Source organism: Macrobrachium rosenbergii, chromosome 58 (assembly GCF_040412425.1).
Source record: "Macrobrachium rosenbergii isolate ZJJX-2024 chromosome 58, ASM4041242v1, whole genome shotgun sequence".
NCBI lineage: Eukaryota > Metazoa > Arthropoda > Malacostraca > Decapoda > Palaemonidae > Macrobrachium > Macrobrachium rosenbergii.
In genome coordinates this window covers 4,305,197-4,332,331 of record NC_089798.1, presented here as the reverse complement: position 1 = coordinate 4,332,331, position 27,135 = coordinate 4,305,197, and the positions used below count along the sequence as shown (strand labels likewise).

General features: G+C 36.9%; 1 protein-coding gene across 4 annotated transcripts in view; it reads left to right on the top strand.

Moving 5' to 3' along the window:
• Positions 1 to 27,135, top strand: part of Nrx-IV (neurexin-4) — a 218,170-nt gene that overhangs the window by 116,921 nt on the left and 74,114 nt on the right. For all 4 annotated transcript variants that reach the window (XM_067101754.1, XM_067101753.1, XM_067101756.1 and 1 more), the window contains 6 exons: positions 3,139 to 3,285; positions 7,426 to 7,596; positions 13,046 to 13,264; positions 21,885 to 22,121; positions 22,724 to 22,903; positions 23,984 to 24,117. In XM_067101754.1, the coding sequence (XP_066957855.1) occupies positions 3,139 to 3,285; positions 7,426 to 7,596; positions 13,046 to 13,264; positions 21,885 to 22,121; positions 22,724 to 22,903; positions 23,984 to 24,117 (1,088 nt within the window). The remainder of the gene's footprint in view (positions 1 to 3,138; positions 3,286 to 7,425; positions 7,597 to 13,045; positions 13,265 to 21,884; positions 22,122 to 22,723; positions 22,904 to 23,983; positions 24,118 to 27,135) is intronic.

Here is a 27,135-nt window from a genome sequence, read left to right as displayed (position 1 = left end):
ATGTTTTGTTATCATACTGCTGAAGCATGGACTGAACCTCTTGTTTATCCTTATCAGAAATGGTTGCACCATCTAAAAGAAGCTGGCCCAATGCAGCATATGTTAACAGATGTGCTCGAAGGCTCTGGCAAAGCTGTGTCCTGTCATCATTTTGTCTAGATTTAGGTGCATAAACTGTCTCCCACACTTCTTTTAATCCACTACCGGCCATGATGTACCCAATAGAAACCATAAATGACATTAAGAGATGAAAACCACATAGTCGCACGAAAACATTACCTAAATTCAAACTGTTTTCAGTAGAGGACACAATCTCTCTTGCCTTCCAATATAGTGGCTGGTCAAAAGTAACACATGTCACACTCTTACTCACTTTTCTACATGAATCAGATGCAAAATGTAACACGCTGTTTATTGCATCAGAAGAGGTAGCCTTTAAATCAAGGAAAGGCAAGAAACGAATGGACGTCGTATCAAAGTCCTCGCTATTATTGATAGCATCCATAAATCCATTCCAGTGTGGAATATCCTTAAATTTCATCCACTTCCCACTCAACCATAGCAAATGACAAGATGACGTTGTAATTTTTTCACTAGGATTTGATGTAAGTTTCTTTAGCTCCTCAATTTCAATCCTTTTCAGTCCACTTTCACTATAACTTGTGAAGGGTTTCACTGTTATAGATGAACACGAAGAAATTTCTCTAGCAGATGGCATTTTTTCAGTCTTTCAATTACTTCTGGTTTGATCATTGAGCCTGCTGGTGTTACACATTCAATGCCTCCCATGCAGTGAAATGTGTGAAACCCATCTATTGTGTGCACATCAAAATCTGCATTATCAAAAACAAACTGCATGAAACTATCAGGCAAAATATTAGGAGGGGTAGTTTTCATACAAGATGCTTCAAAGAGTTGTGCTTCATTATATCCAGTAGAGAATCCCAGTTTATGTAAAATATGTACCAGGAGTCTTGATCCAAATTTCCTGTGTCACGTAAACAGCTACTCCGAGTAGGATCGGAGAGACAAATGTTCTTGGACGGACTCTTGTAGGATTGAATGAGCTATAGCAGAGCATACCCTGTGTTTGTTGTCTGTATCTCCCTTCCTCCTTTTTCAATTATTTCATGTAATAAAACTTGAAGAGAATCAGGTATGTTGTTTTCAACATTATTAAAGAGTCCCTCAGGAGAAGGATAGTTGCTGGAGTCGTACACCTTTGACTTGATGTCCTCTTTAATAATAGCTGCTGCAGTTCTAACAATCCTCATTCGCTCTTCTTTCTCACTATGGAGTTTTTCATTATACCAAGAATTACATAGCAATTTATCTCCTGATTTGCGGAAACATACAATGGGAATCTTTCTTTGGAGGGTAGTTATGATAACATCATTTCCATACTTTTTCTTGTAATTTGGTTTTCAGATAGCTTCCACTTGTCCTGCAAGATTGGTTCTGATGCATCACATCTAACAATTCCTGCAAAGTAAATTGACAGTCATCACTGTCTTCCATATATGAACAAACTTTCTCTAAGCCAGTTTCTATATCTTCATCATCGGTCGTCCACGTTTACCTGACGGATTTAAGTGTTGCTTTCAAAAAACTTGGAGCTACATGACCTATGGTATCTTGCTTCTTCTGCAACCAAACAATGAACACCAACTATAATTGCTTTTACTTTTTGCCCCAGTCATCATTACGATTGATGCATTTATCCAGCACATTTTTTCCAAAGTCTAAGGTCATTACTCTACTAACTACTTGCCGTCTATGGAGAGGTTTTTTCTTTTCCTCATTTTCACAGCACTCTTGAAAACAAAATATACACTTTTTCTTGAAATCAAACACAGTTTCTTTTGATCTAATTTTCTGTTTAATAGGTGACCCTGTTTCCTCCTGGTCAGCTGTATCTTTTTATAAGCTGCTTTATACTCTTTTCTCTAGTATAGTCTTTTCTGCATTTTATGTGTACTTGAATAGTTGATACATTAACCCACTTTTGCCACTTATCATCTCCTCTTTTCTTACTTGCTTCAACAAGTGTCGACATACCTTTCTTAACACAAACATTTTCACTTTCTATTAAGCTGTTCTTCACAAAGTACACATAATTCACTTTGATCTGTGGTTCCTTCCATTTTTAAAGTATATTCTGAAATGAAAACAAAACAAAAGGATAACCATTTAGAAAATACTATAGTGCAAAAAAAAAAAAAAAAAAAAATAGCCAAGTATCAGATCAACAGCAAGTGAATAAATTCACATGGGCATGCTCACACAATTTAATATGGTTACAAAACCGAGAATATCATTAAAACTATCATTCATAGCAAAAATACGCATTGAACATCTTTTTGTAGAAAATATTATGGTGAACAATAATGTATAAGGCAGTTATTTTCTAAGATCAATGGTTTCCATGGAAATAGAAAAACTGAAATTTGGCGGCCATTTTCCAAGATGGCGGATGAAGCTCAGGGTGGACGCATGGGGACTTTTGATATGTTATTTCTAATTGTCTGTAGAAAACATTCTCCAATTTTCAGCTTGTTATGAATTTTTTCATTTTTTTTTCCTAATTTGACTGGACTAGAAGGCATAATTTAGAAGGGTGACTTTGTGGGTGATTAAATATGTATTTTAGGTGTCTTTGAGTTGCTTTATGAACATTTCTCTGTGTTCCTGCTCCAGCCTTATACATTGTGATAAAAGTTTCAAATATGATGGATGAATATGATAAAAGTTTCAAATATGATGGATGAATAATACTGTAAATATTAACATGAATGGTTTTTCACTGTAGCTATATCCTTCATTATCAATGATTTTACTGTATTTTTACTCATCTCTCTATTTTGATAAGCTGGGAAAATTGTTGCCCTTTTGCCCTTGATATATTTTCATATTTTTCCAAGTAGATTTGCCTACGTTATAATGTAGCATAAAATGCTGTTAGAAAGGTTTTTTGGTATCTTGGTTATTTATTAAATTATATTTATTTGCAAAAACTGGGGGTGAACCATTCAGCTGTGTCTTTTCCCTAAGACCTCATAAAGTAGGAGGAATAGACACTACTTTTCCAAAGGTGATATACTTTATTACTATTTAAATATTTATTTTCTTGTCTCACAGGTTTAGAATCATGGCTTGTTGACAGTGGTGAACTGACAGTGAAAGAACACCTCCCTGTCCGGCAACTTAGAATAGGTGATACTGGGTCTCCATTAGATGGCAAGAAAGCACGTTACACACTTGGACCTCTTATTTGTGAAGGCGACAGTAAGTGTTTATGAGTGTGACTTGTAACTGTTCAACTGTTGTTTTACTTTTTCATTCTTGTAAACAACTTTTCAGTATTTTAGTTCCTGTAATAATGAATCAACAGTAAAGTTTCTCTCTTTTGTATTTATACTTGGAGTAACTATTTTATATTTATTGCTGTTCTTGATTTGTATAGGATCTATGCCACTGTAGTTTTATACTCTGGAGTAAAGATGAAATCTGAGTATTGTGGCTCGATTATACTTGTTTGGTAATATTGGTATGATATTAACATTACTTCAAACCTAAATTATTCTTGAAAAGCTTTCATATCTACTTTCATATATCTTTTAGAATTTCTTTATGTATTGATTTGTATTGATACTGGAACTTTTTGTAATAGAACTTTCAATGGAGTTTTTTAAAGATTTGACCATATTTATTAGAAAAGGGAAAGCAGGATGAAAGTACAGTCAGACAGTTGTCACATGTAAAGAACACAGAATACTGCCATACAAACATTGCATAAAAATCAATTGTTTTGACAAAAAACTACTGTTTGAAAACGTCAGTAATGGATTAATAAAAAAATTACCTAACAAGAACGTTGGCGCCAAGACAAAACTAGAAAGCAGGAAAGTTGAGAATTAAGGGAAGAACAGATTTTTCAAAGTCACTTCCTGATTAAATTAATCTTAATGAAACGTGAAGTTAGCAAAACGTTCGGTTTAACTGTTAGCCTGATCAACACCTATTAACTCGAAAAAGTGAAAAGCACCAAATTATTTAAAAATATCAAATATAAGCTCAGAAAGAAACCTAATACCAGCTAAAAAATAACTGTCTTTCCTCTGGACCAAAGGGAAAGAGTTCTTGAACTTCCCACAAACAGTGATTGCTAGAGTGAAAATCACCTTACCCATCAAAGTATATAAAATCACAATATTTTTTTTCCAAAAGTGAAATTACATTAAATGATGATGAGAGGGAAGATCTTCAAAAAAACAAACACAGACACGTGAACAGTGACTGCCTGGGTAGCAGAAAGCTGTCATCATTTTCTTTTCCATGTGCTGCGTGGCTGTGGAAATTTGTTGACCTTGAACCTGGGCTGTTATAGTAATGGTCCTGGTGGTGGGGTAGTGCCATCAGTGAACTTCATGTTTTGCACCCTAAGTATTACTTAAAACTTACAGGCTGGGCTGAATATATATTAACAGCTCCCCAAGACTGGGCAACCTTTAAGGTCTGCCAATTTAAAAGTAACAACACTACTGGAAAGGGAGATGTGCAAATACACATGATATAAGAAAAAGACTAAAAAATGTAATGTACTTTCCACAGGAAGTTGAAAGTGAATATTTCCAACCCTTTACAGGGCCTTGTTTCCAAGACACTTGTAAAAATATGCTAATTTTAGAAGGTTATACAAGTCCTTTCTAATGATTTTTTAAAAATTTTATTTTGCAAAAGTACAATACAGCTTACATAATATCATAACAATTAAGAACTAAAATCAGCAACAACCCCCGAATATATTTTTGGTAAAATGTTTACAAGATGTACTGGGATGGGGAGATGTACAGTAGTGCCTTTTAGTGAGTCAGAAATGTTCTGTTTAATAATTTTTTTTGCATTACTTTGCAAAATTACAGTTACAGCTGACATATCATAAAAGATAAGAACTAAAACCAGCAGCAATCCCCAAGTATATTTATGGACAAAAATATATGCAAAACGTACAAGTAAAGGATGATTTAGTATATTCCCCCATGAAATCTCAAGTCATACTAATCTCATATTCTGGACTGAGGCGTTAGCATTGCCATAAGAGTTGTCTTAAGTTATTTATGGCCCATTCAAGTGATAGGAACGTTTTCACTCAAGATTTGTTCAAATATGGCGCAAAATTACGGAACTCTTACAAGCTGAACGGAGAGTTTCATACAAAATTACTGTGGATCATAAGAGCTCTATCTTCCATCAAGGGATGTTAAGGGCATTTGCAGCCTCCCTGTGGCCCATAGGTGCACCCACTTTTTTTTATTTTAATTTTATCTTGCTTCTTTCCTTCAGTCTGTGTATTCAACCTCGCAAAATACCGCCTCTTTTTACAACTGTGAGGTTTTTTCTTCAAGTTCCATCTTGAGACCCATGTATTTTTTCTCCTTTATTTTTGTTATCTCATTGTCTGGTTTTGTAACCTCAGGAGATCTTTGTCAGCCGTTTACCAGGGCAAGTGGGCCATCTACTGTAATTGGTGTCATCGACAGGGTTTCTCTCCACTCGGAACATCTGTTTAATAGATAGCTGACTTCCTAATCTACCTCAGGACAGAGAAAGGCCTTTCTGTTTCTGCTGTTAGGGGTACAGGGCTGCATTAGGATAAGTTCTCTGTCTGAAGGATGTGGTCTTTTCATTGTGGGAAATCTCTATGTTGTTCAAGAGCTTTGAGCAATCTTGTTCTCCTACGTGGGACCTAACTCTGGTACTGGGTAGCCTCACTCGAGCTCCATTCGAGCCGCTGAGTCAATTGTCAGACAGGGATTTGACTTTGCAAACAGTCTTCCTCCTGGCCCTAGCTTCTTCGAAGAGAGTTGGTGAGCTCCATGGTCTGCACTATGATGTCAAACACACCAGGAGTTTAGGGGGGTTGGTTGGTTTCAAATTTGTCCTGGAATTTGTGGCTAAGACTCAAAATCCCTCGGTTCAAGATAACAGATTTGCCTCGTTTTCAATTCCTTCCCTTAGGGATTTTGTTGACAGTGATCCTTTGGAGTTACTGCTTATCCCCGTCGAGCACTGCGTTGTTACCTGAAAAGGACTCGTCGCTTAAGATTTAGGTGCCGTAGACTTTTCGTTAGCACAGGCCAAACCACGAAAGAAGTGTCCAAGAATACCATTTTGTTTTGGCTATGTGAGGTTATTAGACAAGGCTTTGCCTCATCGTCAAGTTCTCTCTCCAGTACCATACGCGCTAAAGCACATGACATCAGAGGAATAAGTTCCTCTCTGGCATTCATGAAAAATTTGTCTGTTCATAGGAATTTGAATGCTGGTTCTTGACTCCGTCAGACGACTTTCACTTCCTTCTACCTGAAGGATGTTGCCCACAGGTCCTTGGACACTTTTTCTTGGGGTCTGGTGGTGGCTGCTCAACAAGTTGTGTAGCACATCCGGTGCTTCTGGTGGGACTGTTTGTATCTTGCCTAGGATGATAGTGTGGAAGAGAGAATGAATGAGATGACTTGGTCTCTTTTCTTTCCCTTTTTTCCCTTTCTTCTTCACATACGGGCAGTTTTGAAGAATAACACGTCATATGCTGGAACTGGCTTGATACAGGTGAGTGTTGCAGCCATACTGTTACAGCATTTAGATGTTCCATACAACATACAAATATGCTTCTTGGTAGCCTTTACTTCTCTCTCCAGCAAGGGGAGTGAGAAGTGGTGACAAACCCGTTACGTGTGGCTGACATGAATTGTTTCATGAACAGATATAGTTTTCTTTGACTTCCTTATATGCAGTGAATCTAACAGCCCGCATTGTATTTTAGCTCAGTGAACTGGGTGTTAGATACCCTATTTTCTAACATCTCAGAGGCTTAGGTCTTCCTCAGAACCTTAATTTCTAGGAAGGTTGATCAGGTGTGCTGAACCTCCAGTCGGTTCAGGATTCTCACACCTCCCTCCAAGTGTGAGCCTACTCTAATTTTAAGACCAAAGGTTTGTTCCATGTATGAACAAATGACAAATTTTTAATTAATATGTATTTTTCACAGCTGACAAACTTGAGGTCTTAACATAGACCGCCCACCTATAGCCACCCCTCTTATGTCTTATATTGGGCTGAAGAAGCCTGATGTGTCATGAGGTTCCAGCTAGGTCTCTGACCTGCTACCACCTCATCTGCATATTAGATGCCAGATGCCACACATTCCTTGCATATATGATTTTGAATGTTTTTTTAGCTGGTTTCCAGCTGGCACCAGAAGATTTATCCTAATGTTTGTTAGCTATGAAAAATACAAATTAATAAAAAAATTGTCATATTTACTGTATACACTGTCTGCTTTAGTATTGAAGGACATTTCTCAGACATTTTGATTTTATTAAATAGATTATAGTTTCAAATACCATAATTTTTCAACTCTTTCAGATGTATTTGATAATGTGGTCACATTCCGAAAAGCAGATGCAACAATAAATTTGCCTCGTTTTGATATGGCTCATTCTGGCGATATTTATTTTGAATTCAAAACAACCACAAGAGATGGCTGTTTGGTACATGCCAAAGGCTCTTCGGACTACATCAAAGTTTCCATTGTTGGTAAGCTTGCTTTTTTTATTTTTCAGGAATGTAAAGTTGTGTGAAGTATTTTTGTATATTTTTGTGTAAAGGTTGATATAGTAATACATTGAGGTTCAGTGAAATCATGAAATGATACCATTCTATTGGTATTAAAACTATATTTTTTAATACTTTCTGTCCTCAGATCAGTTATCAATTCTGAAATCTAAATTTAGGTAAAATTGATAGAGGAGTTTGAGGAATTTTTATGAAATAAAAGAGAAATTTCTCCATTAAGTAGTCATCTGTGATTGACAAAATTGACATTGTGTGTCTAGAGGTTTTTCTTGCAGTGCTCTTTTGCCCTTCAAATTTATTGCTCTGTGACTTTCACATTATATTCATTCCATTTATGCACTCCAACTTAAAAGTAAAGTTGGATGGCTAGATTAATCGGACCAGCCTGCTTCAAGGATATGCCTCCCATTTCATAACATCATCTTTGGGACAGAAATTTTACATGGTGGTTGTGTTAAGCCAAAGTTACATGTAGACAGATTTCAGTGAGGAGATGAAGAAAGCTAAGTAGAACATGCTTAGCATGTTTAGCACTCTAGTTTAGATAGTAAAGTCAAACAAAGGTCAAGAAGAGATAAGAGAGGATATTTTGACAAACAGGCTGTGATGTTGACAAAGACATATATTCAGGGAGTGGCATTTGTGTTAGACTAGCCCACAAAAGAAAGAGGAAAACACTTAGAAATGTGATGGTGATAATTTGATTAACAAATCTTAAGGTAATGAAGATCTGAGTATGGTTATAAATTAATACACAGCCTTTGAAGTGCAATAGAAAAGAAAGAAGGTTAGGAATTAGAAAACGTTAGGTTTAAACAGAGTCATAGCAGAGATGATTTTAGCTGAAACTGAAATAACACCTTGAATACATAGACACAATATACTTGCATCAGTTATAATGAAAATGTACAGTATGCTCATTTCCAGTAGTTTTGTGGAAGAATAAAAAAAATGTTTAGAGATGAACATGTTGGTTTTGGAAAAGACAGGAGTTACACAGGTCACATTTGTGCTAAGATATATTGTGTAGCAGTGTATGGAATTTAAACATTCCAGATATTATGGAAGGTTTTGTGTTTCCATGGTATTCTTATTAATTTTTTCACAAAGAAAATAAATGCCAAATTATTGTTAATGGGATATTTTCAAGTAAATTTGCAGTTTTTAGTATAGTGTTACAAGGGAATGTTATTTTACCTTTGTTATTTGCTCTACCCAAAGATTTTATAATATAAAAGTGTTGGAGATGGAGTAGGTTGAGATTAGAGTAACTATAGAAACTGGACAGACTCAAAATATGTAGATTTACAAAGCTTGCATCATATATCCAGAGATATGAAACTCAAAATGTACCATAATACCCCTTTTCCTAAAAAAATTGCATGAAATATGCACCAAGGTCTTATATGCAAAGTTGAGGTATCTGGTAAGCTAATGTTTACCTAGATGCCTTAGTCTACCAATACTCCATAGTACAGCAGTGTTTTTAGTATTTACTCTGTTGTTATAATTACAGTGGTACCTTGGTTAATGAATAGGCCTGTCTACTAACAAATCAGGTTACAAACGAGATGTTCGAAAAAAGTTTTTGTTCCGGTTTGCTAACTGTGCTTCAGGAGAGAGAAACAGAGAGAGAGAGAGAGAGAGAGAGAGAGAGAGAGAGAGAGAGAGAGAGAGAGAGAGAGAGAGAGAGAGAGAGAGAGAGAGAGAGAGAGAGAGAGAGAGAGAGATGCCGTGGTTAGCTTGTTACACCAATATATTGATTTGGAAAAGTCAAATAATAGTTGTATTGAGAATAATGATAATTTTAAAAAACTGTTGTTTTACTGTGTCCAATTATATTGCATGTGTTATTGTCATATTATCATATAGTTTTGTTCACATTCTTAAAATCATCAACTGATTGCGTATTACTGACATCATCACTGTCCTTAGTTGCCAAATGAAACTTTAATTCAGAGAGACATTTCTTTTGTAAATTATCAAATCTGGGTTTAAAAAGTGGAGTCTGCTCATATTCATTTCTTTTGCCACAGCTACAATACCTGCTGCTTGAAGTTAGTGGCATACTTTCTTAACACCTTCTCCATTGTGTGTTGGATGAATAAAACTGCATTTGATTTTTATTTATGGAATTAAATTGAAAATAAGCAAGTTTTTAACAAGACAACTATAACACAACTCTTAGTAAATGTGTGTAGTCAAGGTAACTAACATCAGCAAACAGCTGTTTATTAATATAAACTGCAGGACAGTAAAAGCTTTAGCATAATTTTTAGAGCTAAAAGCAATGTAAATTAATAAAGAAACAGTAACAATAACTCAAGGGATGCTGGTAAGTAAGTGGCATACCCACTAAGAGCGTCTAATTTGGAAAAACAGTTTGGCCCTTGATCTAGAGGTGAAAACCCTCAAGTCGATATTTCCATTTTGCACCAATATATCCGTAAGTACAGTATACCACGGCCCATTATCTCGGTGCGCTACTGTATTTGTACATAAAGGTTATTTTAATTTAAGTCTAAATTTTTGTCCCAGAAAAATATAAAAAATTTTTAAAAATCAGTGGTTCTGAGGTTTGAACAAATTATTTGTATTTACATTATTTTAAATGGGAAAAATTTATTCAGGTCACGAACTGTGCCTCGAACTAATTATTATTATTATTATTATTATTATTATTATTATTATTATTATTATTATTTATTATTATTATTATTATTATTATTACTAAAACATCCCTCATAATCAGCACCATTGGCATTAAAGGGATTCCTGTTACATGTATTTGAAATTTCCTGTTGTGAGAGAAATCCCTCTGAAATGCCATACATGTATCCTGAACAGTCATTTCATCATTCATTATCAATAAAATACTTATTTTTCAGTCGTATTATTAAATTGTGAACATCTTAAACCAAACATTATCCTGTGCTCACATAACTCACACACACACACACACACACACACACACACACACACACACACACACACACACACACACACACTCTCTCTCTCTCTCTCTCTCTCTCTCTCTCTCTCTCTCTCTCTCTCTCTCTCTGACAATTTTTTTTTATAAGGAATTGGCACTTTTCTCTTTTAGAAATCTTTTATTCTAATACCAAAACTTTTAAGTAATATCTTTTATTTGCCATATAAATTTGGTTTTTCATCTTCATTACAAATTAAGCACTCATAACTTCATATCACTGTTGGTATTACCTATGGGTGGCAGAGATGGCAGGGATTATTATAAAATATTTTTTGCTATACCTAAGCTGCTTTTGTTTTCTGTTGTAAATTATTGCAGAATTAATATTAGAAAGATTTGCTGCAGTCCTTCTTGTGTGCTTGTCCAAGATTTTTATTTTGTACTTTAGCTATATATTTTGATAGCACTAAATGCTTACATGTAAACAAAAAAATGTTTTCTTAATATTCTTTTCTGAAATTGGGGCAGTTCTCATATGCCCAGGGGTCATATGTACCATCATATATGGTAATGGGAACTGAGTAAACATGATTGGATAAAATAACAATAGATGGGGAAGGGATTAATGAGGCTGAATCTTTAATTAGTTAGGACAGTGATACTCAGCATAGATTGTCATGGAGTTGGAATTTAGTGAAAGACTAAAAAAGGCTACATCAAATGATGGATAGGCCAAGTAAGGTTTAGAAATCTGATAGACTGAAATTTCAAATGAAAGTAAGGGTATACCCAGAGTTAATATTATCTGTATATTGCTGTGCAAAGATATTCATGGTATGCTAAAAGATTATGTAGTTTTGAGATTGAGGCTTTAACACTCAAGGGATGGATTGATCCTCAGTTTGAAGTAAAACCGGTTTGGGGAGGTGGACGGATTGAGCTTCAGTGTGAAGCAGAATTACGCACCACTGTTATGGTAATAATGATTCGAAACAAAGGTGCCAATACTTCTATGTGCTATAAATTCACTAATGGCAACTTTTATACAGACGTGAGAGTTAGGCCAGTATCAGTAATGCTTGTGACTTCAAGGGAAAGTACTGCATCTCTCTCTCTCACATGAGTCTTTTGTAAATTTGCTTGTAAATACGAAGGGGTTGCTGTTGTTTTTGGTTTTGTCTTTTACGATAGTATGTCGATTGTAAATGTAATTTTACAAAGAAAATTGCAAAGAAATATTAGAAAAAGCATGTAAAAGTAAAAAAAAAAGTTACTGAATCTTCCTTCTCGTAAATTTACATGAATATTTTACAACAAATATGCCAAAAATTTGTTACTGCTCTTGTTTCTTATCTGTTTTGATATTGTGTGAGCAGTAATAATAATTTTACAAAATGCAATAAATTTATTTATTAGAAAAAACATATAAGTTGATAAAATTTACAATTGTCTTGTAAATGAGGTGCCACAAGGGGTTGTAAATAGTCATTTTCAACTTCTTGAGGAAGGTAGGGAAAATTTTTTAGAATTTTTTTATTTTTACAACGTGAATGTATGTGTCAGTCTCTTTCCATTGATGTGATTTTTTTATTTTGCCGACCTCAAAGTTTCCCCGGTCTGGGGTGCTGCACATTGATAAATTATGCCGTCCCTTAAGGGTTAAGAAAAAGTATTGGGAGTCAGATGGTAGGATAGTCAGCAATAATGTCATAAGGGAAAGTACCTTAATTCCATATAGATGAGATAGTGATGAAAGGGAGATGGGGATAGCTTGGTCATGTCCTTCACATAATCCCGTGGAGATTAGTACTATATGTAAAAGTGTCAGCTGGGCTCCTGTGGGTATGAGAAGGAGGCTGGAAATGAGTGGAGATTTGTGGAAGGTAAAACAAAGAAAGACATAAGTGACAGAACTTCTTAGAGGCCCTTGCATATATAATGAGATAGAATGTGGCTATAAGGTTTTAGAGATCTTTCAGTAATATTTTTGTAATCATTTTAGATTTTATATTATTTTTTATACAGCACACAGTATATGAAATAGATTTTTTTAAATTTGTAGAGTGCAGTTTTGCATACAGTATTTTTTTTTTTTATTTAGAGAGCTCATAGCTTATGAAAATATACATATCTGAACTATTCTCTTGCTTATTTTGATGCCTAAAATGCAAAAACAAAACAAAAAAACTTGAAAATATCAAATCACATAGTAGATATGCATGAGGTTTAAAAATTGAATTCAGGGTCTTATTTTTGTTTTTAAATGGAATAAACTTTCCATCAGAGTTAGTTTATATTAAGTAAATTGAAGTACTACTTTTACCATTTGGAAAAATGGTTTAATATATGGTTAATTTCATTAAAGAGTTATAAACATTGTGGAGCAACAAAGATACTTCATGTTAGGAGATAGATACAAATTTTGTTTAAATAATTTTTTGTATTGTTCACTCTTTTAAGCTTTGATTTTTTTTCCAGGTGGTATGCAACTTCAGTTCCAGTATCAAGCTGGAGCAGGTCCTATGAGTGTCAGTGTAGAAACAGCTTATTTACTTAATGATAATGAATGGCATTCAGTTCTAGTTGAAAGAAATCGTAAGGAAGCTCGCATGATTGTTGATGGTGGTCGAAAAGCTGTTGTGAAGGAACCCAGTGGTCCTGTACGGGCAATACACCTAGAGTCAGATTTTGTTGTTGGTAAGTTTTGTTGTTCCTGAAGAGGTAGACTAATGAGGGCACTGTAAACATATCTTTTATTGTTCCTACACGAATACAAACCCACGGTCTTTACAGGTGGATAATTTTCGCCGAAGCTGGAAAGTCCGGCCGTTAAACTTTTGCAAGGCGGTTATGGTAACAGTTATCTATGGTAGGGGTGGAAGTACCGCCCACCCAACTGGTATGCATTCAATCTCTTCATTTTACTTTTGGCCGCACTCTTGAGAAGACGTGCTTTTCTTCTCTGTCCCGCCGTTCGGCCTTTTTCCTCATGTTGTAATTTTTACTTTATATATGTGACTTACCCAGTAATTACATAGCTCTAGTTTTCCATGTATGGCAGACTAAATTCAGATTTCGCCGGTAGCGCTTCGATTGCTCAGTGTAGGTGCACAGTACCGCCCCCTAATGGCAATACTAAGAACGACTTAGCTAACCACCTCATTCTGTTTTCTGCTGTACTCGACTAAACATCGAGTGCTTACAGCAGCTTATTCTTATTTTCCAGTTATATCACCGGATTTTGGTAGTATTACACAACCACTGAAATGTGTATTTCATAGCCTTCGAGCAGGGATCTTTCAGGATGAGTCTGGTCTATTTTTTTTTTTATTACCTTGATTTAGATTCATCAACAAGCCGGTAATAGTTTGGTCTGGAAAGTAATTCTCAAATGTTACACCATTCCTTACCCGGCTTAGGCTATGTGCAAGTTGCTGGTAAATAATTGTCTCAAAAGTAATTCTCAAATGTTACACCATTCCATAAGGCCAAAAACTATTGCATTCCTAATTTATTACTCGGTATAGGTTGCACCCAGCCACTGGTAAGTGATTACCTGAAAAGTAATTCTTGGATGTTACGTCATTCCGTTAGGCCAAACTTTTGCTTTTAGAATTTGTTTACCGGCCATTGGCTATTTGCAAGCTGCCAGTAAATAATTACCTGTAAAGTAATTCTTGAATGTAACGCCATTCCTTTAGGCCAAACATTTGCGAATTATTTTTTGTCTATTGCAAGCCTCCGGTAAATTATTTTAAAGTAATTCCTAAATGTTACACCATTCCTTTAGGCCAAAACATTTGTAATTTGTTGTGTTTACCGGGCCTGGGCTACTCATCACACTTTCCTTTTCAGAGAATTGAAGAGTTTAGTGGCTGGAATGTTGTAAGGAGAGAATGGTGCGAATATTTGGCTGTGGTGAGCCTTAAGAGGAAACGTTCTCGGTAGCCTAGTATTGGCTACTGGTTCTTGCTTCGGCAGTACTTTGGAATGTTACGGAGAAGGTTCGAATGGCCCCGGCGTATGGAGGTGTTTTCCTGGTATCACGCAATCGTGAATGTTCCACATCTTTAGTTCCTAGCCTTCAGTGCTGGCTACTTGCATCCACTAGTGGTGGATGTAATCGGTTTCTGGATTCGATCACTGATTAGAGGATAAAAACACACTTCTACAGTATTAGAGTCAGATTTGCTTTTATACTTTATTGCTAAAACTACTTTTTGATATTAATATGACAAATTCAACAATGATTTGTATTTTTCGTAATATACAAACCCACAACATCATGTGATAGGAGTATCCTTAGGTGTGCATGAGCAGACTGCCATGGTAAACTACTTTTTGACATTAATTTATCATTTAATTTAGAAGATATATGTACATCTGTTATTTTGAAATGCATACATGTCTGAACATATAAAATGCTAATGTTATTCATACATTTTATGCATGTTTGTATGCTCAGATACCAGAAATTGCTATATAGATATAAAAAGTAGTTAGTAATCAATTGCTAATCAATTATTCTTTATGAAAATAGTTGGTAACCTCAATTACCAAAAATCAGTGAAATGCCCACCACTAGCCTCCATTTGCCTCCTGTTTCCTCTCACCACTACGCATGCAGGAGCAACTGCCACCTGCTTCCACACGCCTCCTGCCTCTTCCCGCCTCCCGGGTCCAGCTCAGAGCACGCAGCACCCGGCACCAGCTTGTGTTCACCTGGTGCCGGTTCTCTCCTGCCCTCCTATATTATCCACTTGCTCCCACACCTGGCTCCCTGGCTTCCTTCCCATGCCTTTGCGAGCCTTATGTTTCAATTATTATGAATTTCACCATTATAACAGCGAAGTGTTGTGCAGTGGAGGAGGTGGCTACTTGTCTTCTGATGCTCTTAGACGAAGGTCCTTGTCCCGCTCCCCTACAGTAGGGAGAAGACATACTGGAGGTCCAAGGGAGGCTGGGGGGTTTATATACGGGTGTTCGCCCCCTCATTCGAGCCTGTTGCCGGTCCCACGTATCGACAGACAGCCATTGGAAAGGCGTCTTACTGGATGTGTAGTGGAGGAGGTGCCTATCTGGCTCCTTAGATCTCCTAGACCTAAAGTTACTGTCCCACTCCCCCGCACTGGGGAGAAGATATACTGGTGGTCCGAGCAAGTTGCTCCCCCCCAATAGTTCCCCTCTCAGTTGAACCTGTAGTCTATACCCAGGTGTCGGCAGGCAGCCACTGAAAAGGTGTCTTGATGGAGGTGTAGTGTTAGCCAGCCACTGGAAAAGCGTCTTGATGGAGATGGCCGAAGAGACGGTATAAGGAGGTGTCCTTACTCTTGTAAACAACTGTCCTCTTCTTTCAAAAAACCCATGAGCTCATCAAGTTGACATTTAATCGGGGATAAAGCAGGGTCTTCCTGTGCCGATGAAGAAGAAGGAGGCACTGAGCGCTCAGATGTTTGCGCCGAATGCTCCTAAGATGGCATCAAGCACCCAGAAGTTGGCACTGAGCTGTTAGTTGTGGAAGTCTGAAGTGGCAAAGTGGGTGCCAAGCGAGCTGAAGAAAGTGCTTGTCAGAAGGAGACGGGTGCTTACCCGAAGCTTCTTGTCACTTGGAGACCAAAATCTGGCGCTCACAGATCTTCTTCACCTCTTCCTTAGAACACAACCATCATCGCAGAGTCCTCTGTTTTGGTTTTCAGCCTCAACTCTCCGAATTTTCAAGCTTTCCGTCTGCCAAACAGTTTTCAGATGGTATGTAAGTTTCTTTAGCTCGGAAACTTAGTGGATGAACCTCTGGGGACTTCGTCTTCCAATATCGTTAGTTTAGATTATGCATCATATGAGTCGTACTTTTTCCTCCAGTTTTGAGGTTTCGGGCGCAGACAAGCACTGTAACATGTTTTTGTTTCTTCACGCAATTATGGTTGCCGTTCATCTCTCAGCCTTCCTACATTTTTACTGTGGTTCCCTCTGTCACTCCTTTGGTCCGACTTCATACCTGCATTCAACTTCCAGTCTCCAAGCACCAACCAGCTAGCACTGGGCGCCGATTCCCGAATGCCCTCCCCATCTTCCCAGAGCGCTTGGCACCATTGGTGCTCAGCTTCCACTGCTGAGCACCTAACACCTGCTCACGGGCTAATTTTTTTTTTTTTAGAGGATTGTGTTTGACCTACAGAGTTGGTAACATCCTGGTTTTGGAATAATCCTCTGTATTTTGTTGTGTCTAGATTTTGGTGGATTATGGACTTCGCTGCCCTTTTTTAATTTTGGCAGATATAAGTTCTGTTTCATGTACAGCTCTGCAAATGCTTCAGGCTGTACGAGTGAGGTACTGTCAGTCCACATGGGCCACAGAGTCGACAGCGAGTCCACACTTTGTCTGCAGTTTGCATCGTGATCCTCCAACAACAAAAGAACTTCGGTGGGCAATTCAGTCAAGTGTTCTGGCCATGTGAATTTTTCAGGGCTCTTAAGCTTAGTCTGGCAGTCATATCAAGCTGTCAGAAGAGTGTCCTTCCTTCCAAATGGGCCTTCGATCCCCTGGTCTCTCGGGATCTGTGGACACTATAAGGGGTCAATTTTCTGTAACGTTTACCTCAGACACTTCATCCCCCCTTTGGAGACATCTGTGACACAATGGCAGTTTACCTCTTTTCTGAGGAGGTATAGGCTTTCTAGTACTCCTCCATTTACGAGTATTGAGCTATGGTTGGTCTGGTAAAACTAAGGTATACTTACTTTATGGTTAACTCAGTTTCAAGCACAGGGACCTAGATTTATTCCTAATCTCCGTCCCTCCTCAAGTCCTTTACCCAGCCAAGCGAGGAAGAAATTGACTTAGATTGTTTGTTACCCTTGGGTATTTTAGCCAAGTTCATGGTCCCATCCAAGACCTGGATCTGTTCTTTCTCCTTTTAGATCGTTACGGACTCTCTTGACCTTCAGGAGCACCCAGCATCTCATTATCTAACTCGCCTGGTGCCCAGCTCCGAGTGTTTATCAGTTCCCGAACTCTGAGCTTGCCTGCCCCCAGCTCCTCTGGCGCCAGCTGCCAACTCATGCTCCAAGTGTGTGCCAGCTCCCAAGCTCCTAGCTTATTACCTGGCACACAGCTCCTCTGGCGCCAGCTGAGTGTCCACCATCTCCCATACTCCTAGCTCACCTGGCGCTCAGCTTGGCGCCATCTCATGCTCCAAGTGGCTGCCAGCTCCTGACCCCCGAGCTCGCTTGGCACCCAGCTCGTCTGGCTCCAACTCTTGATACCAGCACCCAGTAGTGCTCCCCAGCTTGAAAGTAGTATAGAGAGCCCTCTGTCCAGTTGGAGTTTTTTTTGAGAAATTCCCTGAGCTGAACCAGAAATCAGAAGACCCTCCATAACCTAGGGCGTTATGGCAAGAACCTGTCTCTTCCTCTGTCTAGACGTGTTGTCCTCCATCTTTTTCGGAGTGTATTTTCCCTACTTTGAAGTGAAACTAAGGACATCAGAACAGCCTCTACCTCCTTAGTTTTTAGACACTGTATGCTCTTCACGTCCATTCTACTATCGACCTACCGGAAGGGTAAGCAATCTTTGCTTCTCACTTTTTATGGAAGCTTAAACAGTGTCGAAATTTTCCAATACCTTGAGACCATACTTAGCGACTGGCATGGCAACACGGAAGGAAGCACAGGATGTTCTGCTATCTCCTCGACTTTTCAGCAAGGTGCTGAGTTTGGAGAGCCAGGGGGTACAACATACCTGAAGCACCTACCACTCTCAGTGGATGGGTTGTGGTTTTATTTCAATGTAGGTGTCAGTGTTATCTGGTTGTTTTTATTTTGGGGCAGTGCCCAGGAAAGGGCGGGCACCTATCGTGCTTTGCTAGCCATCGGAGCACTTCCCTAACTGCAAAGTTCCCCCTAATTAGGAGGTGACCCTTGGCTTATACTACCATGCCACTGAGTTAAGATGAGCACCAACCAGAGACAGTATCCACCTGCATTAGCTCTCTTAACTGATAGGAAACAACAAGCATTGTTTTCAATGCTAGCAACTTTATTTCAAATTCATTATATGACTTAATGTTTTAGAGTAGAATAAGTCCATGATCCCACCTCCTATCAATGTGGAATCAGCTATGCAATTACTGGGTAAGTCACTTATATAAAAATGACATTTTTATTAAAAATAAGGTTTTATATATACTTACTCAGTAATTACATGATCGGAGCCCTCCCTCCGCCTCTCTGATGGTCATTAGGCATAAAACAGAATGAGGTGGTTAGCTAAGTCGTTCCTAGTATTGCTGTTGGGGGCGGTACTATGCACCTACATTGAGCTATCGAAGCACTACCCGCGAAATTTGAATTTAGGCTGCTGTACGTGGAAAACTAATAGCTTTGTAATTACTGGTTAAGAATATATACAACTTTATTTTATTATAAAAATGTCATGTTTGTAATTTGAAATATTGATTTGGATATATTGAAACATTCGTGCATTTTGATATTTTAAGATGTTTCAATTAGTTTTATTTCTGTCTTCAGTGATATATTTACTTACACTCATACTGCATAGTAGGCATAAGTGTGGAGTTTTCTCCCTTTATATCATTGTTGTTGTTTCTCAAACAACCTCTTGTAGGTGTGTGTGTGTTTAATTATTTTCTTTTTTAGACATAATGTTCTGATTCAAACTACACAATTTCTGGGAATGTGGTAATGTTTTAGTCTTTCAGATCTTGTGTAGATTGAGACATTTTGGGTTCGTGTTGTGGCCGAGGGTTTTGTGCGAGGATTCATCTTACTTAACGTAGCAAGTTTTCCTCCACTCCCTCAACACAAATGTTAATGGCGCAAGTTTTATGATTGCATTGGTCCTGACTGCATGCTCTGGACCAGTCAGAATTTACCATGCTCTGGACCAGTCAGAATTTACCGTCTTGTCCCTTTCCCGTCTTGGGGGGTGTGAGTCATACGGCTCACTTCCTTCCATTAGATACAGATATATTTCTTTTCCTTTCTCTCAGGGTAGGATGTTTCTTCCCTTCCTGAGAGGGAAAGCATATTACTTGTTTCTTTTTAGGCCCCACAGTTCAGAACTTGTTTTTGTCCTCTGGACTTCCCTGTCGTCTTCTGGAGTGACAGTTATCAGCCCTGATGCTTGCCTTGAAGTCGGACGGCTTCGTGTTCCGCTCAGATACTGGCAGCTCCTCTACATTCTCTTCGCTCTCCCAGTGTTGCCAAGGTATTGGTGTACCTCGCCCAACTTGTTAGTTCTGTGGTGGAAGTTTGGATCCAAGCCAGATCTGACAGCAGTGTGTTCCTTCCAGAGTCTGGGAGCCACATCTACAAGATGACTTCTAGGGGTTGTTCACCTCCTGAGTCGGTGGGGGCAACTCCATTTTGTTCTTCTTTTCGAGGCTCAGATGCACAGTTTACGTTGTCATTCAGGGGTACCAATCTTAGACAGACTGCTTCTTCGATGTAGCCTTCATCTCCTTCTGTGGCTTCTCATCTCCCTTTCGATGTTTTGTCATCCGAGACCCTAAACTTCGGTTACCCTTTTATCATATGTATGAAATAAACTTATTTTATCATCACAATTTTATTAGAGTATGATTAAACCTGCTCTTACATGTAGTAATTTCTGCTTTTGTAAGAGTCGTCTGTTCTTGTAACGTCATGGCTAGTTTTTATCACGTCATCAGCCGATTCCTCCGACCCGACTCCTCCAACATAGTTTAGATCAATCGGCTCGGTCTTTGAAGAGAAGTATGACCTGTCTTCCACCATCTCAGGCGTTGGGGGTTTTTGGGAACTCTCCGATTTTTCTTCACACAGGTGTACTGTGGTGAGGCCCTCTAGTTGCAGTATAAGTCGAAGAGAAGCCTTTCCCCATTGTCATCTTCGCCTTCTTCTTTTGGTGTTCTCCGTCGTCTATGGACGTGGGTGTCTTTCTCAAACCCTGCAACTCAGAGCACCAGGTGCACAGTTTTCCTTGGATACAGCAAGTTGAAGAGGTAGCCTGTGTCACTGATACTAGTTCCGGGAACATTCCCCGAACTAGTATCTCCTCCGCCTGTGTTTCTACGGACACTTGGGTAGAGGGAACAACTGACGTTTGTAATGTACATTACTCGTTAGCTCCTTCCGAGTTCTTTGGTTTCTTCGGAAATCTGCGACTTGTAGCATGCTAGTCTTGAACATTCGGCTTTGACTGGCAGTTCGTCTGAGCAGGAACTCTGTTTTCTTGAGAACTCTGAGCCGACAATTCTCACTAGGTGGTTCAAGATAGAAGTATCCGTGGTTATTTTCAATTTTTTTAGTTTCATTTGTAAATGTGTTATATAAGTAGGTCAGGTTTTTATTATTGTAGTCTGCATAGTATAATCAGTCCTAGCCATTTATTTTACCTATGCCCTAACAAGCATTCTGGGTTATTAATAGCTTACCTAAATTTAAGTACAGTATCAGCTTTTAGACAATCATCAGTCATTGAATTTTATAGTTACATGCTCACCTGTGCAAATGAATGTCACTAAACTGGAATGCTGCAGGTTCTGTTTTAATTGTTTGTAAAGTCTTATCCTTATTATTTGTGAAAGATATTTCCACATCTGGCTTTAAATTGGCCTTTTAAATTGAAAGTGTGTTTGTGCCAAAATACAAACAATGCTGACAGCATGTAATCTTGAATTTTAATCAAGGGTCATATATAAACTGTGATACTAGAAAAAAACTTTGCCGTTTAAATTGACCTGTGACTTTGAAAAGTAGGAAAGCTTAAAATATTTGGAGAAAATAATCAGCTTCCAAGGTTCCTACCTGTTAAGTTCCATCAGAATTAAGGAAAGGGGAGAAGAAAGCGAAATGAAGAATAATAGTACAGTAGTACCTAAAACTGTACCTTTAGACAAACAGCAGTTAAATGAAATCTCTCTCTCTCTCTCTCTCTCTCTCTCTCTCTCTCTCTCTCTCTCTCTCTCTCTCTCTCTCTCTCTCTCTCAGCAGCTGTAACTGAAAAGCTTTTGTTGGGATCATCTGCCAGAGTTAAATTTTATGATATTTGTATAATTTTTTGTTGATTATTTACATTTTTAAAATAAAATTTATGGCGTATTAATTGTATTAATATTTTTAAATTTACTGTAGGACCTATGTATTTTTGAATTTATTGAAAAAAAGGAAAAAATTATGAGCTTCTTACTAGAATTTAGTGGAGATTACGAGTCAGATTGTCACTTGATATATTGTCTTTTTTTTTGTATTAGAACTGTATTTTATTAGAGTATATTATAACAGACATTTTTGTAAAACCTTGTTTCTTATATTACAGGTGCAACTGTTGACTACCGTGATGGGTATGTGGGTTGCATCCGAGCCTTGATTTTGAATGGTGTCCTTCAAGATTTGCGTGGAAGAGCAGAAAAGGGCATGTATGGAGTTCATGGCGGATGTTTAGGCAAATGTCAGTCAAATCCTTGCCTTAACAATGGAACATGTTATGAAGGGTACTCTAAATACGAATGTGATTGTCGATGGACTGCATTTAAAGGCCCAATTTGTGCAGATGGTAAGTTCAGAAATGTATGGTGAACATTTTTACATAAAAAGATTTGCATTGCCATATCTCATTGTGTGTCATATATCAAGTGGATAAGCTACATCATTTGATTTTAGCTCTTCTTGCCTGGTGGCCTAGCATTTGCCTAGTACGTTAGTATTTTGTAAACTTGTATGGAGTAACAAGTGAACACTGCAAGTATACAAACAAAAATGAAAAATAAATACAGGTACTGCTAAACTTCCATATTTAAAAAGGCTGTAGTCCTTTGTTTGGGCATTTTTAGTACCAAAGTTTGTTATTTCCCTTTCTATACTGTCATAACTTCTTGTGACCCAGTAAGTAGTGGACATCCTGCTGAAATGTGTGTTCATCTAAGTTAGTGGCTGTATTGGTAGTTTGGATCAAAAGGTACATTCCATTTAGTGGTACCTAGGTACAACAGTTTCAGTACTAAGTAACTGGTATGTAATTATAGTTTTACTCTTTAATTAAAATGTGACAGCATAAATAGAATATGAGGGAAAAATTGGTTTGAGAAATATGCTAAAACCAGGATCCTAAGTAAGGTATTTGAATTAAACACTATATTTTTGTTTTATTTCCAACAGAGATCGGCATCAAAATGTTGACAGATACTATGGTGAAATATGAAATTCCAGGAACCTACAAGTCTACCATTGCTGAAAAGATAAGAGTTGGATTTACTACCACAAACCCAAGAGGGTTCCTGATGGGTCTTTATTCAAATATGTCTGGAGAGTACTTAACTTTAGCTGTATCCAATTCAGGTGAGTTACAGTAGGTATTTATTCAAAATGGAAGCTATTATAGGTTTACATTGTGATACTTCAAAGATATTCCAGGTATATAATTTTTTGATGCATACAGCAGTGTTTCATGATGTCTAAAATTTGCTTTGTATGTGGCACAGTTGTATTGTATATAGGTGTATAGGGACTCTTAAAATGTGTACAGTCATGCCTCAAAATTTTGTGGGGCTAGGAGAGCTAGCCCCCTGTGAATTTGAAAATCCTTGAATAATTTGTTTAACTTTCCCAAATTATTTAGTTGTCCACAAAACTTCACAATATTTAATGCAAACAATTGATCATTCCCAGTTTTTACCATGAAACAGTTGACTATTTACCAAATTATGAAGAAAACAGTACTATATAATACACTTTCTATATACTACTGTATATAGAAAGTGTAGATGATCAACAGTGTAGAGTAAGGGAGAGAAATACAAACAGTACTGTACTATACTATGAAATATGTTTAATTTTATACTCTGTAGAGTATGAATAAAGATTAAATTTATAAAATGCATCTCTGTTAAAAAAAAATTGTTCTTAAATATACTACCCACCTTACACATGTGAGGATAGGCTAATATCTATGCAAATCATTTGCAGGTTTACAAAGATTAGTATAAAACTCCCAAAAGTATTTCATTAAAGATTTAAAATTTGTAAAATGCAGCACTAATAAAAGAACATTCTTTTCTTAAATATACTACCCACCTTATGCAAATGTAAGGATAGGCTTATATCGACGCAAGTCATTTGCAGGTTTACAAAGATTGGTATAAAATACCAAACTCCCAAAAGTATTTCATTTGGTTATTAATAAATATAGATTGCAAATAATTAAATCTATGGTATAAAATACCAAACTCCCAAAAGTATTTCATTTGGTTATTAATAAATATAAATTGCAAATAATTAAATCTACATTTCTAGGAACAACTGCTCAGTGGCTAATTGATAATATATGAAGTGGCTTTTTCTTACTTTACAGTGTGATTACAGGGTAGATTCATAAACGTGTGATTAATTATTTACTGGTGTTACTTTGTATCTCTGCAGGTCATTTAAAAGTTACTTTTGACTTTGGGTTTGAAAGACATGAGAAAGTGTTTAGCAAGCGCACTTTTCATGAAGGCCAGAACCATGATGTCAAACTATTTCGATCAGACTCAGGAAGGAAGCTAACAATGCAGGTAAACCTCTTTTATAAGATTTCCTCATTGATACATCATACAATTTCATTAATTCCACATAACCAGAAGAAAGTTATATTGTTCAGTACTTGTCAGAACTGGTAGCTTTACTTGTTTTTATATATTCAGTAAAACTATGACTTATTCATAATGTACCAGACTTAAAATTTCTGTTTGGATATAGCCATTCAACAACCAAACCTCTTGTTTTGTGTTTTCTATGGTTGAATGCCAGTTAGACATGTTTAGCTTGATGGATGATGTTATATGTGAAATATATTGTTAGAAGTTACCATATATAAAAAGAGCATTTTTGATAGTGTAGCCGCTGCTCGTCCTCAAAGAAGTTATTCTCATTGTCCCCCTGGGGCTCTATAAGATCAACCAACCAATCTCAGAGAATTCTCTTATAGTTGGTCTCTGCCAGAATAGTGCATGTTGGCACAGTGGTAGAACATAAAGGACTTAAACAAGAGGACTCTGTCTCTTTGTGTACAGCAATTACCTAGGTTCATTCCTTATCCTCTACACACCAATAAGGCAACAGCATGTATGTTAGCCATTTTCTCCATAACTTTCATGGTCTTTGTAGTGTGAAGAAGCTTCACGGTTTCACTTTCAGATTTTTTCCCAAGATCTTATTTTGGTCACCATAAAGTCAGAAATAAGTTAACCCTTAAACGCTGAGCCTCTATTTACAAAAGTGTCTGTCGTATGCCGGCGGCATTTGGGAGTTAGCACCGAAGCGGAAAAAAAGTTTTTTCAAAAAATCAAAGCACGCTTAGTTTTTAAGATTAAGAGTTCATTTTTGGCTCCTTATTTTGTCATTGCCTGAAGTTTAGTATGTAACCATCAGAAATGAAAAAAATATCATTATCATATATAAATATTAGAATATATGGCAGCACAAAAAAAAATTTCATATATAATTGTATACAAATCGTGCTGTGAGCAAAACAGTTAAAGCTGACGAGTTATTTTTTTTCTTTGTATTGTACACTAAATTGCGATGCATTGTACACTAAATTGTGATAATTTTGGTATATAACAAATTGTAAAATGATCAAAGCAACACAGAGAAAATATTATCACAAAATGATGCATGAATTCGTAACCCGCGGACGTAAAAACAAGTTTTTTTCTAAAATTCACCATAAATAGAAATATTGTGCTAGAGACTTCCTGTTTGGTGCAAATGAAGGTAATTGATTGAATATTACTAGACTGTAAGTGTTTTAGCTTACAATTGCAGTTTTCGACCATTTCGGTCGAGTTAAAATTGACCGAAGGTCGAATTTTTCCTGTTTATCGTGATTTATATGAAAATATTTCAAAACTGATAAAAGCTACAACCATGGCTTATTTTTTGTTGTATTCTACATGAAATTGTGCACATTTTCATGTATAACACCGTATGTAAGGCCTAATATAAAACGGTGCAAAATTACGAGAAGGTGACTTAAGCAATTCTGAGATTTTCAGCAGTTACCTTGCGTGGAGGGAAGGAAAAAGTTTTTTCAAAAATTCACCATAAATAGAAATATCGTGCTAGAGACTTCCTGTTTGTTGCAAAATGAAGGTAAATGATTGAATGTTACTAGAATGTAAGAGTTTTAGCTTACAATTGCATTTTTCGACCATTTCGGTTGAGTCAAAGTTGACCACAGGTTGAAATTTTGGCACTTGTCGTGATTTATATGAAAATAATTCAAAACTGATATAAGCTACAACCATGGCTTATTTTATGTTGTATTCTACATGAAATTGCGCACATTTTGATGTATAACACTTTATGCAAGGCCTAACATAAAAGGGTGCGAAAATTACGACGCGGTGACTAAAGAAATCCTGAGATTTTCAGCAGAGTTACCGTGCGCGAAGGGAAGGAAAAAGTTTTTCAAAAATTCACCATAAATCGAAATATTGTGCTGAGACTTCCTGTTTGTTGCAAAATGAAGGTAAATGATTGAATGTTACTAGAATGTCATGGGTTTTAACACAATTGCATTTTTGAGGCCATTTTGGTTGAGTCAAATTTGACCGTGGGTTTTAAATTTTGTCACATCGTGATTTTATATGAAAATATTTCAAAACTGATAAAAGTTACAACCATGAGTTATTTTTTTTTTGTTGTATTCTACATGAAATTGCACACATTTTCATGTATAACACTTTATGTAAGGCCTAATATAAAACGGTGCAAAATTACGACAAGGTGACTTAAGCAATTCTGAGATTTTCAGCAGTTACCTTGCGTGGAGGGAAGGAAAAAGTTTTTTCAAAAATTCACCATAAATAGAAATATTGTGCTAGAGACTTCCTGTTTGTTGCAAAATGAAGGAAAATGCTTGAATGTTACTATAATGTAAGAGTTTTAGCTTACAATTGCATTTTTCGACCATTTTGGTTGAGTCAGAGTTATTGAAGGTTGAAATTTTAGCACTTGTCGTGATTTATATGAAAATATTTCAAAACTGATAAAAGCTACAACCATGGCTTATTTTTTGTTGTATTCTACATGAAATTGCGCACATTTTCATGTATAACACTTTATGCAAGGCCTAACATAAAAGGGTGCAAAAATTACGACGCGGTGACTAAAGAAATTCTGAGATTTTCAGCAGAGTTACCGTGCGCGAGGGGAAGGAAAAAGTTTTTTTCAAAAATTTACCATAAATCGAAATATTGTGCTAGAAACTTCCCGTTTGTTGCAAAATGAAGGTAAATGATTGAATGTTACTAGAATGTAACGGTTTTAGCTTACAATTGCATTTTGAGGCCATTTCGGTTGAGTCAAATTTGACCGTAGGTTTAAATTTTGTCACTTATCGTGATTTATATGAAAATATTTCAAAACTGATAAAAGTTACAACCATGAGTTATTTTTTTGTTGTATTCTTCATGAAATTGCGCACATTTTTCATGTATAACACTTTATGTAAGGCCTAATAGGAAATGGTGCGAGAAAATTACGACAAGGTGACTAAAGAAATTCTGAGATTTTCAGCAGAGTTACCG